This window comes from Nicrophorus vespilloides, unplaced genomic scaffold (assembly GCF_001412225.1).
Source record: "Nicrophorus vespilloides isolate i.1.1-1 unplaced genomic scaffold, Nicve_v1.0, whole genome shotgun sequence".
Classification (NCBI taxonomy): Eukaryota; Metazoa; Arthropoda; class Insecta; order Coleoptera; family Silphidae; genus Nicrophorus; species Nicrophorus vespilloides.
In genome coordinates this window covers 184,865-198,890 of record NW_017098206.1, presented here as the reverse complement: position 1 = coordinate 198,890, position 14,026 = coordinate 184,865, and the positions used below count along the sequence as shown (strand labels likewise).

The window sequence follows — 14,026 nt, the reverse complement described above, 5'->3', positions numbered from 1 at the left end:
AATAATGAAAAATATGGTAATAATTTTTCATGTAATTTTTTTGATTAGATTGTACAATATCATCATAATTTAGATTTGTAGCTAAATGTATTTAAAATATAAAGAAAATTAAATTCTTATTTCTTTTAGTAATAAATGAACCATGCAGAAAAAAAGTTCTAAAAAAAATACTAAAATAAAATTATTTATTTTTCGAAAAAAAAAAAAAAATACTTTTAAGTTTATTTGTGCACATAGATTTTTGATAAAAAAAAGTTTGATTTGTTGCAATTTAAAGAAACTGTTTCTTAGGTGATACAATTATTTTTATTTTAAAAAATTTAAAGAGAATAATAAGTTAAGAAAATTTGAGTAATCCTGCAGATAGTTATACTGTTTTTCTTTTTATAAAAAGACATAATAAATGTTTTAATTTTGACGGAAATTGGCTCGGATGAGATTGTTTGTAAGAGAATGAGTGAGAACGAGAGAGAAAGAAAGAGTGAGATTGTCGAGAATGTGGAGGAGGCGGAGGGCGGAATGATTATTTATCAGAAAGGATATAAGCGTTTGAAAGATACTCTGCACATGGTGATTCAGACACCGCCTTGAATACAAGAAGCAAAACCCAATGAAATAAATACGAGGTTCCACGCTCCTCCCAGACTCTCGGCTCTCCCGAGTCGCGTGTTGCTCATTACACTTCATTAGTACTAGATTAGTGACGATTAACTCGAGAGAGTGAGAGGATCGATGCACCTCTTCTTCGACGACGACGACGATCGAACGCGCACCGCTCACACGCACACACCTACCACACGCACCGTCGTCATCTTCAAGACCGAAGACCAACTTCTTCAGGAGGAAAAACTCTTTTCAATTGAAATTAACAATATAAATTGAGCGATGAACTCGTCGAGCGTCGACGCAAATTCGCGTTCGGCGAAATTGAAATTCGGCATCGATAGGCTGCTGAGCTCTGATAAACCTAGTGGTAAACATCATCTACATCAACATAGACACCTGGAGCAGTACGGATACGCGAAGAACTCTTCATCATCAACAAACGTCGTCTCCAACAGTTCTGTGATAGTGCCGTGCTCGGATTGCGTTACGTCGATGTTCAGGTGCTGCAGTTTGAGTCCTAGCAACCATCACCATCATCACCATCACCAGGACAACGGCAGCGCGTATCCCGGAATGCCGCCAGGAAGTGTATACACGATGCAGCCGATCCGACCGTTCGCCACAAGACCAACAGGTAGACACACACACACACACACAAACATAATTTTTACCTCCTCTTTCGCTGCTCACCTCAGCAACTCTTCAACTCTCTTTGTCTTTCTCTCGATGGTTAAAAACGACAACAATCCGACGCATCCAGTGCAATTAATTAAGCACAATTAGGAAAGCATCCATCGCGAATTATCGATCGGTTTTGTGTAATGATATCCCCGGCATCGATAACTGCAAGACAATTATATAAAGATAACAAAACAAGAAACGTATCAGAGCAAGAGCCGCAACAGTTTCGCGGAACTGCGCTAATTTCGCATTTTTAAACTTCAATTCCCAGCGACGCAATTCAATTCAATACAAAAAGGAAATGTTAAGTAAAACTGCGCAATAAATGTAAGTAAGGGAAAATATTCATCTAATTCATATTGAAATAATGCTTGAAGTAAAACAACAAGTTTTATACTTAAACTAAAAGAAACACGTTACGAATATTATTTATTTACAAGTTCTACTACTTTATAAGAATACAGCTTCATTTAAAAAGAAATTAAACTAGTGAAGATACTGAAATTATCTTAAAATGTTTACTTATGTAAGTAAATTTAACAGAATCTAAAATATTAAAATTCTCAATAAATGTACTTACACATGTGATCAGTAATCAACTAATCGTGAATAAACAGCTTAAATATTGTTAGTAAGTGTAAAAAAAATATAACTTAATTAGATATGTGAAACTTTAGGTTTAGTAAAATTACATTTAATGCAATTATAGTTTAAATACAAACGTGTGAAGATAATTTTGGTAATCACATTTATTTTACTAAATCGAACATAACTAAAATATATAGGAATATAGATGAAGTTTTTGTTCAAAATTCCAATTAATATCTTATAAACAAAATCTTGTTAACTAAAACTATAAATACTAAGCATTAAAGTTTTATTATTATTGTATAATAAATATACTATTCACTTACGTGTATAATATATGTAGTTAAATATGCAATAAAGTAATGAATTTTGAATAGAAATCAAAAGCGCTGAAGTTACTTTTATTTTCTAAAATTTGCTACATTTATTCTTCAAAAAAAAAATAGTCATACTTAAATCAACTATCATAAAATTACTAAAATATTTGGTATGAGATAATATGAAAACACACATAAATCTTTGCCGTATAAATATATTATAAGAATGAAATATTCCACTTATTAAATATTATTTTAAATGCGTTATGTTATATGAAAAAATGTATAAAACAAAATCAGATGTTTACATTATCTCCATTTTTATAGTAATTAACTAAATACAAAGTTAATTAAAATAATATATATTAGGTAATGTAATTGCTGCACGAAAATCATTTAAATTCGTCGAAAAATGATTTATAATAATTATTATAAACATTGAAGTTGCGTTGATATTTAAATTAATAAAATTATAGTATGTTTAACAATTGAAATTATTATAGATGATTAATGTGACATTTATAAATACTTTTTAAAACACTTGGTAATCGATTAATTAAAATCACGTGTTAGGAGGTATTCTTTAAACTAAATACATTTAAATGTAAATGAGTGTTGAAAGACTCGACTTTCTATCAAAATATAATCCAAATGTGACTTCGGTTAAAAAAAATCGACATTATGAATTTAGTAGGTTACGTTAATTATTGAAACAAATGAATTTTCAATAATTATTCGTTATTTATTAAGTTAAATAAATATTTCAAAATTAAACAGATTTATATTGAATTGATGTCTTTAAGTAACCATTAAATGAAGAAAGAGATTTGGTAAGGAGGAGGAAGTGAAAACAAGATGAATAATGATTCTTCTATACGAAATTTGTTATTGTATATACATATATATTTGATATTGTAAGATTAATGGCCGCCGATTACCATAAATCCTTTAGCGAAAATTTTTTTTTTTGATAGAAAATATGTTACGAAACGCGTCCTCCAAACCACATTCGCCATTTCGCATCCATCAATAAATTCACATCGAAAATAAATTATATACATTCTTCTTCGTCTTCTTCATCTTAATCCTTGTCTTGTTCCATTTATTTTACATCGCATATATTACAAGCTAGAATCAATAAATTCGACGTTCGTTTTTTAATATCAATTATAATACACAAAAAACATGATTTAGAAACGATATTTCAAAATTTTAATAATTAAAGTTGCAGATGAAATCGTTTTGAATGTTAATTGCTAAAACAAGCGTTGTCCACATGCGGAGATAATAACATTTTTGACAGATGTTCGTTAATTAGCTGTCATCGATGATGGCCATTAGGTGTCGCACCGTAACTACATTTTTGACAGTTTGCTTGGATTGCTTTGATTTTAATTAATTGGAATCCGGTGATTTATCTTTATTTATATTTGTTTGTCTTTTTGGTGCGTCAACATGCAACGTTCCCAATTACATAACACATCAATGATTCCATCAAGTAAACGTGTTTTAGGAAGAAAAAATCATTTTAATTTTTGGAAAAAAAAATCGAAATGATTCTTTAATTATCATTAGATTTGTTTTTCAAAAGTTTTCACAATACTCGTACTTTCTTTTAGGAAAATTACTGATTGATGTTGTTTTTCTTATTTCTTGTGTAACAGTTTTGTAAACTAAGTGCGAGATATAAAAACAAATAATAATAGAGATTTTGAGCATTTCTGACGTGTCAATGAAAAAATGTACTTAAAAACTGTCACTGTAGAAACTGTCAGAAAGTCTACCAACTTATAATAATGTTACTATACTTCGATGAACGAATCAGAATCTTTTTTTTAACTGTCAAATCTATTATGACAACTTTGACAATTGAATACAGCAGCTGTTGCATGAGTGCAAGAACTTAAATTTAAGTTACTATATTTAGTTACTTGTGAATACCTTTATAACTCATTTAATGTACCTTAAATAAGTTTAATTTGACATCTTAAAAATATTGAGTAACAGGTTATCCTCTTATTATAAAGTAATGTAATTATAAAGTAGAGTATACTGAAAACATCTGTAAGCAACTGTCAATTTTATTATGACAACTGAGACAAATAAAGGCAGCTGTTATGTAACTGCACCAACTTAAGTGTAATTGATTATACTTAGTAATTTGTGAATAATTTTATAAATTTTCAAATTACTTAATAAATTGGATGATTGAATTTTAATTATTAAAAAAAAAAGAATTTAAGAACACGTTTTATCCCTGAACACAAAAAAATATAATTATAAAGTGAATTATATCTCTAGATTATTATGACATCTGATAAAAACTGTCAAATTTATGATGACAACTAAGACAATTAAATTAAGGTGTTATATAAATTTAAGTGATTATAATTTGTAACTTGTATGGTTGCACCAATCCAATTTGACAACTTGAATAGAAAATAATTTAGTAACAAGTTTTGTCTCAAAGACAAATCAAGGCAGCTGTTATGTAAATGCACCAACTTTAAATTTTAGCAACAATACTTATTAATTTATGAATACTTTTATCAAATATTCGAGGAACTTAATACATTGTATGGTTGCACCAATTTTGATAACTTGATATCTTGAACAAAGATATTATTATGACATCTGGTAAAAACTGTCAAATTTATTATGGCAACTGAGACAATTGGAGCATTTGAAAATTGAGGTTTACTATCTGGTTTATTTCTATCAATGTCGTTGGAAATACAGGATTTAGTAACAAGTTTTATCTCAGAATACGAAAAATTGACAAAGACAATTGAAATATTTAAAAATTCAGGAAAGTGGACTTTATTTCTAATATACGTTGTTAAGAAGAATTTAAATTGTTTTATAAGTGCAGTGTTTGTAAAAAAATCCAAATCGTATGTAAAATTTAGTAAGTATAAATTTAAAAACGTTTTATTTTTTAAATAATTAAAATTAAATCGAGTGTTTCGAAGATGATTAATTAATAATTTTGTATTTTTTATTTTTTGAGCTTAAAATGTCGTTGGAAATACTGAATACTCTAGTTTTATTGATATTAAAAAGTCTACATCAATCTTAGTTGGAAGAAAAAATATAATTATGATTATCACATGTGGTAACAATTGACAAATTTATTATGACAACTTCTCATATTAAGATTTTGAAGAATATCAATTGTTTATTAAAAGTACTGTTTCTAAAACTTTTGACTTGAAATCTTTAGTAAAATCAGATCTAATTTTGTACAATTTTTAAATTTGACTAAATTTGTTTACACATATATTAATTACATTTTGAGTTACTTAAATAATGAAGATGAAGATAATTAATGAAATGTTGGTATAAAACGGTTTTGGAAACACTGGCCTTTTGTGAATTGTATTAATAGTAGCGGTGATTGAGGACAGCGTAGATCTCTGCCAGAAGAAAAAATATATCAAATGGTTGTAAACAAACGGACAAGTTGTATAAATCGATGGGATGTAAGGAGAATACACGAGTATCTTCATTAGCAACGGAAGGTAATCTAATTGCGTTGTTAACATCGATGTTTATAAATAAAGATGTCCAATTGAAAAGAATCTTATTTTTCTTTTCTTCTCGAAGCTTTTTTTTTTGTTGTAAATAGGAAGAAGGGAATCGATTCGATTTCGTTCCGAAAACCAAAAATTGTAAATAGCCGATGAATGGTCTTCTCTTCTTGTGGATGAGGATGAGGAGAGACGGATTCCTGGCGGCGCGGATGTGTTAAAAGTATAAATCCGATGGTTGAGTAAACAAAGAGGATAAAACCCGAGATTTTCGGCCGGGATTTTCGTTGCGAAGGAGGAGAGGATGAGGAGGATGAAGATTATTATGGATGAGGGAAGGATGAAAATGTGGTATACGAGGAGCAAATAAAAACCAAATGTTCTCGATATAGATACACGTCTATTAACAATTTCCAAACACTTAACGCTCCTACATAAACAAACTGAAATACTTAAACCCACTACTGTAAACCAAGAATACATCCATACATCTCCCTTTATCCTTTTCTCTCTTTATTTCTCATATATTCCTCTCTCTTTCTTGCGCAATGTGTGTATATGTACGAGCAGTAAAAACGTCTCGGCTCTCTCATCTCGCACGCTCTTTTTGACTCCAGCATTTATTTGGGAGGAAAACACGAAAAATATGGAGACGTCTCGTCCATCAGCAAACTCCAATTACGCCGTTTCATAAATAATCTGCGATTTTATTAAATACAGGATATTGACTAATGACTTCTGGGCAAATAAATAAACGCATCTTTCTCGCAGAAAAAGAGCAGCGAGAAAGATTCGTGTGTTTATGTCTCACAGCAATTCTTACTGGAAAATTTAACCATCAAAGTTATAACAACAAAAATATGTACATTCTCATAGTGCGTATTCGATCAGTCCGGATTAATTATAATTAGTTTTGAATATTTCAAAACAAACAAAATTTTACTGAAGTAAAATACGCTATATACCGTCAAGTTTATTTTTAATTAATTCCTCGATTAATATGATTTCCAACAAACAAAACATCCACACTATCCGTGGTATTAACATACATTGTTCAATTCAGGAACTTAACATTCTTGTATACCAATTTAAATTACATCAACCAATAAATGTTTCTAGTATCTGTTTTATTGAATTTCATAAAGTACTAAATAATTACGCAATAACAAAGAATTAAAAAATACAAAAAAAAAAATTAATATTAAAATTTATGAATATTTAGAGAAACACTAGAAAATATGAAATTTCTTAGAATTATGCAATCTGTAATTAAAATTATCTATAGTACATGACCAATCATTGATGATTGTTAAGAATTTGAGAATTTTTGCTATAGAATTTGATGAAGTTAATTATTTTTTTAATTCTAATTAAAAATGTTTCATTAATAAATTAAGTAAATTTCATGTTATATTTAATTTCCACATGACATATGTTAATTTTGACAGTAAACTATTTCAGTATTAAAGTTAAATTTTCATTTTAAATTTGACAAATTTGACAAATCAAAAAGTTTAGTTTATTTTTATTTTAAATAATAAGTTTTATAATTGGTAACAAATTTTGTAGACTTTTTAAGAAATATGAGAATGTTGACTGTATAAGAATATTGTCAAAATTTTTCAAATCGATTCCCAAATATAAAGACAAAATTAAAAGCAATCAAAAACCAAATATTTAATTTTTTTTTTAATATATTTAAAATCTTTCCCAAAATTATTATCAAATATGATGATCGCGGATTTATATTAAATAATGGAACTAAGATATTAGGAAACAATTTTTGTAATTGCTAAAAAAATGAAATTTAATAATTAAATTAAACAAACTATGTGTATAAATTGAAATCTAACAAGTTATCCAACTACAAGTATATTAATAATAAGGCAGCTATTTGATTGATAATAAATGACGTGATCGTAACGTTACAAAGTAACTCGATTTTATTGCAACCGATTCTCGCACCTTCGCCATTTGCCAAAGCACATAAACAATATTTATGAACAAACACGCATACATTTCGTTTATTATTTAACATTTCGTTAAAAAATTCTTTATATTTCTCTCGCTCTTTCTTAACCCAAATCGCGTAACTTACAAACATTTAAACAACGAACGAATAAAAAAACTATATATATATATGTGTAAAGAAAAAAGTAACAAGCATAGCGATAGTAATAAAATGCACGTTAATTTCACGCTTATTTATTCATAGCCTAAAGGATTCGAAGAACAAATAGTTAAAAAAAATAAATAAAACATCGATTCACAATTAAAACGTCACCGGTTTACTGATTGCGTCGCTTTATTACGTTTTTTTTGTGTCGTTGTGTTGTCATTCCCTGGACGTTTATTCATTTATTTTTATTACCTGTTGGGGGACATAAAATTAAAGTGTGCCTCGATTGAGTAAGCTGTGTGTGTGTGCAATTCGAATATGACCGATAAATATGTCTTAAACGATTAATAAGAGAACCAGATTGAAATCTTTACATTATCAGAAGAAGTTTATACTCAACACCACCGTCTTCACAATTTGTCCTTTCTTCTTCGTCCATTTCCACTTAACGACTCATCGCTTTATGGACGACACCGTAAAACTCGTACCCTTCATTTATACAAATATGCATGCATTCGTGAATACGTTATTGTTATCCGCGTTTATGCACGTTCGTTTTATTCGCTTTGCTTTTTTGCTTTCGTTTCTCTTCTCGAGAAACAATAATAAACTGCGTGTGTCACTTGGGTTTCGATGCGTAACGAGATTCGGTTTTAATCTGAAATCTGGAATGCACCGATCCTTTTGTTCTTTGTTGTTCAAATATTTAGTTGAAAAAAACTTTAATCTTAATACTATTAAGATCACTGACAAATTTAACTGATGTCTAATGAAAACTTAACTTTAATACGGTAATGGTGACAGGTTACCCGACATACAAACTCCCGGACTTACGAACAAAATTCTAAAAGCTCTAACTTGTTAGAGTGATAAAACAATTAACTGTCTAAACAGAAATTGATAATTTATTTAATAAAATATAATAGTTTTGGAATATGTTCTATCTGTTTTCTTGCATTTGTTTCTTTTGTCGTTTTTTTTATTAAATAATTGTGATGTCTACATTGAAAATAACATTTGTAATAAGTATTTTGTAATACGGAATTTGACATATATAAAAGTAAAAATCATGATAAAGTGGTAAGATAAATATATTTTGAACTTTTTAAAATTTCCCGACTTAGTCGGAGGTTATCTGTACTGTCAAATTTGACAGATGTCATGTGTAAAATGAACATATATATTATAAAATGAGTATATAGAGAGAAAATGTACAGTACATATATAAATATCTTCATTTTATATTGATATTAATTGATTTTCATTATTCAATGTTAATAATGCAGTAATATCGACAAAGAAAACCACGAGATTCGGTTTTAATCTAAAATGTGGAATGCCTTTTCTTCTTTCTTATTAAAATATTTAGTTAAAAAAACTTAAATCTTGTTACTATTATGATTACTGTCAAATTTGATAGATGTCATGTGAAAATTGAACATAACTTTTACTTAATAAATTAACTAATTACTTATTTTATAATAAATTATGTAATAAAATTAATATACATATAGAGAAAAAAAACTGTCTGTATATATAAATATCTTTACTTTAAAACAATAATTGAACGTGATATCAACAAAGAAAACCAATTCACTAACTTGTGGAAAGTAAAACAACAATATAATAATTTGTTTTATCAATTTTGTTCATAGTTAAATTTTTTTTTGAAAATTTATAATTGTCGAATTTGGTACAAAATGTCATATTCATAGTTTATATTCATTATTTACTTATGAAACAAAATTCCTTTAAAGAATTATAATTGAGTTAAAAAAAAACCTTTAAAAATTTATAATTTTTAATTTAGTATACAATGCCATTTTCATAGATTAGTGTTTCTCCTGTGTTAAGTTTTAAAAAAATTTCATAGTTTGTTATTTACTTAGTTTTGAAGCAAATTTTCTTTGAGAAATTTATAATTTTCGAAATTGGTAGAAAATGAGATATTTATAGATTAATTTGTTTATTAATAAGTTTTTGAAGAAATTTTATTTTGAAAATTTATAATATTTCAATTTGGTCTAAAATGTCATATGTATAGCTTATTTTGTTGATTATTATGTTTCAGAAGAAATTTCCTTTGTGTAATTGAAAATTTTCAAATTTGTTGGAAAATGTCATATTCATAGTCTAATTCGTTCAGCATTAAGTTTTTAAACAAATTTTCATTAAATAATTATGAATTAAATTTAAAACAAAATACAAATTTAATCAGTGTTTTCAAACACTGCTTAATATGTTGATGTTATCTAATTAATTGTCCCCATCTATTGTAACATATGTAAAGTGTTCTGTTATCGTAGATCTACATGACGAGGAAGGCAATAATCATGTGCAAAACGGCGTTGAAAAGTGCTATAACGGATTCGAACGAAACCAACAACAAAGCAATAAAAAGCAAAAAAAAGCAGAGAGAGATAGAGATAAACTTGTTGGTATTCCGCGAAAAGAAACGATAATTGGTTAACCGAACTAATAACTAATCCAATTTGTTTTGTAATCATGAGATCCTTTAACTGAATCTCGGTTCCGGGCGCAATACCACCTTAATAACATCTCAAAAAAATAGAAAATAACTATAAAGAAATTCACCTATTTTTTGCTCTTAAAAAATACAGTTATTTTTCGTTTAAAAAAATATTATTGCATTTTTTAAATTATTTTTTTGATATGTCTTGAAACTGTAATTGTATTAATAATAACAAATTCCAATTGTGGAAATTATATGTGAAGATGTGTTTGGTTTGGATAAACGTTCTTTGAATACTCAATACTAAAGTAACTTGAGCCTTGTTTATTAAGTGAGACTTGTTTACGGTGGTAAAACGAAATTTTAACGACGCACTTTCCAATTGCTATATACCAAATAAACTGTAAAGCTGTAAGAATTATTTGGGGGGCAAAACGTCGGTTGTTGAAGTCAACATTCACAATTGAAATCATAAAACAAATAAGCGAAATACAATTACTTAATCTAATTTCAAATTGTCAACATTATTATGATGTTTGATGTTAATTAATTTAAAATATATTGAAACTATAACATTAGGAATTGCAAATTTTATATGAACATTTTATTGTGAACATCTACCGTCAAATTTGATAGGTATCAAATATAAACCTAACATCTCAATATTATTAAAATTAACTGTTTTATTGAAGTCAGAAGTATTGAATGAAAGTATTGTAACATATTACAAATGTCAATATTGTTAAGATTCACTATTAATTTTGACAGATGTCAAACGAAAACAACCATAATACTGTAAATACAAATATAATATGAACTATTGTAAAAATCTTCTAACAAATTTGATAGATGGCAAATATAAACCTAACATAATCTCAATATTTTTATTTAAATTAACTATCAAATTGTATTGAAGTCAAATGAAAACATAACCATAATACTGTAAATAAAAATTTAACATGAGTTATTTTACAATAATGTCAATATTATTAAGATTCACTATTAAAAAGATGTCAAATGAAAACATCCATAATACTGTATATAAATATTTAACATGAACTATTGTAAAAATCGACTATCCAATATGATAGATGTCAAATGTAAACCTAACATAATCTCAATATTATAGAGAATCACTGTCAAATTCGACAGATGTTGATAACCTAATCTTAATACTGTAAATGTCTACAGTCAAATTTATTTGACAGATGTCACTTGGAAATATAACATATTTTCAAATTTTGTCAAATTTGACATACGTAAAATGAAAATTAATCATCAGTTTTCATATTTGACGAAACAAAATGTCAATGTTATATAAACGTGTTTATTTATAAAAAAATTAAAAAAATGTTTCTGTTCAAAATTTAGTAATTTTCAGTGAAATGAGTACGTTATTAATTGTATATTGAACATACGATAGAGGTTTCAGAATTTCAGAACTGCGGCGGATGAAGGCGAGGCCCCCAAACGAAAACACGTAAATGCGATCATTAAAATCGGATCGCTTATTTGAACAGCCCACTTATTTTTAGTACTCCGTAAGACTCATAATATTTGCTGCACTTACTTAACTAATTCTCGCACGTAAATGCCCAGATTTTAACTACTCCGATAATCGATCCAATTAAGTTAGTTTTCGTTTCGTCTTTTTTGTTTCTTTCAAATCTAATCACAACGTTAAAGTTAAATTTAAATATAATTTAAATGTTTATTACTTTTAACTGGTCCGCGTTATGCAACCATCCGCACCACTATCATAAAGTTCAATTAAGCACGACGAAACTCGTATTTTGTATGTTCCGCTAATTCATTTAGCTTTTGCCATCGGTTTTCTTTTATGTTCTGTTTCCACATCTTTTTACTTCTTCGACTGAGACTGCTAAAGCACATAAAATATATACACGCTGCACGCAAATAATGCAACATTGTCGTGTAGTTTATGCGTTACAGTTCAACGATTATAGGAATTTTATACAGTTTACGACGAAATTATCGTTCAGAATTAATACATCCGATATGCAAAGTAACGAAATTACTTGCGCAAAATATACTATACTTATACTAAGTTGAACCCAACAATTTTGACAGTTTGTTTAAAGCACTGTCAAATTTGACTTTTACTTTACAAGTAGTTTTTATTTTTTTTTTTGTGATTTTAATAGTATTCTGATAGTAATCAAGAAATAAATCATTTCAAATTACATCAGATATGCAAAGTATCATAATTACTAACACAAAATATACTATACTTATACTAATTTAAACACAATCATTTTGACAGTTTGTTTAATGCAGTGTCAATTTTGACATTTACTTGTCAAGAAGTTTTTAAAATTAAGATAACATTATAAGAAATAAATTAAAATTATATAAATATTTATGTGAGTCGTTTTGAGCAAATTTCTCGAAAATTACAAACTTACTGTTAAATGTAAAATTAAAGCTATAACTATAAGAAAAGTTATTGAGTGATCTTATTTTTTTGTTAAGTTGTTAAATTGTAAGTTATTCGATACGATTTGGTGTTGATGCTAATTTTCCGAATTATAAAATAAACGGAGAATCGAATTCACGTAGAATTCAATAAATATGCGAAGTGCGTGAGGAGTTGGATATGGAGACGGTGGCGGCGGCGGCTATTTGGGGGCCATCCGTTTTATTTTTAAATCATATATTTAATATAATATTGGCCGCGGTAAATAAACAATAAAAACCAGTTAAAACCAAATGAACGTTTCAGCGTGTTTGTATATTATGCATATGGCCTGAGAGGGATCTTGCACAGACACCCGTTTTATGGTGTTTATTGGTGTTGAGGACATCCTGTTTGCGCCACTATTTAGAATATCTCCCGGCCAGAAGATATACACAAACAGAGAGAGAGAGGCTGCGCCCGGCGGCGGAGGATGAAGAGGATGCTGTGGAGGAGGAGAGAAAGAGAGAGAAATACTTGATGAGAGCTTCTTGTTTAAGGAATCCCATTTTAGCGAAAAACCATTTACTTTATCGCATCGTTTGCATCCGAAGAAGCATTAAACTTAATTAATTGCTCGTTATTGCCTTCGGTGCATCATTTTTTCAACTTCTTCATATGAAAATATTTTTTTTACTATTTTGTTTTTAAATTTATTTTTTTTTATCTCCGTTGCAGTTCGAGTGCCTTTGCCGCCTTCTTCGCCGCCGACAGTGACGCAACCCAATGGGAAACGGAAACGCTCCTGGTCCAGGGCCGTCTTCAGTAATCTTCAGAGGAAGGGTCTGGAGAGGCGCTTTCAGCTGCAGAAGTACATTACGAAGCCGGACAGACGTCAGCTGGCTGCAACCTTAGGACTCACCGACGCTCAGGTGAAGGTATGGTTTCAGAACAGAAGGATGAAGTGGCGTCACACCAAGGAGGCCGGTAAAGGCTCCAGCGATAGCCCCGCCGATTCGACGCAGGACGAGTTGCTCATAGATGTCGATACCGTCTCTGAAAACGACTGACAGATCACCCGTCTCGCACAGAATGCCATCGACAAACTGTACAAACGCCAATCTTCCGCCAAGTCTTCTTCTCGATTAAATCTTAAAACTAAGTTATACTTAATTTATACATTTTATATAATACAAATAAACCACAAATTAAGCAACTCTTTCAATCTTCATTTCTTTATGCAACTTGACATACACCAATTATAACAAAATATAGAAAGTATCTTTCCTTATGCAA

The 14,026-nt window shown here is 28.8% G+C and overlaps 1 protein-coding gene across 1 annotated transcript; it reads left to right on the top strand.

Moving 5' to 3' along the window:
* The first annotated feature begins 533 nt into the window (after positions 1-533).
* LOC108561904 (homeobox protein H2.0) lies at positions 534-13,893 on the top strand. Its single transcript, XM_017920020.1, has 2 exons — positions 534-1,240; positions 13,469-13,893. The coding sequence occupies exons 1-2, from the start codon at positions 886-888 to the stop codon at positions 13,798-13,800; spliced, it is 687 nt and encodes a 228-aa protein (XP_017775509.1). The 5' UTR covers positions 534-885; the 3' UTR covers positions 13,801-13,893.
* The last annotated feature ends 133 nt before the right edge of the window (positions 13,894-14,026 follow it).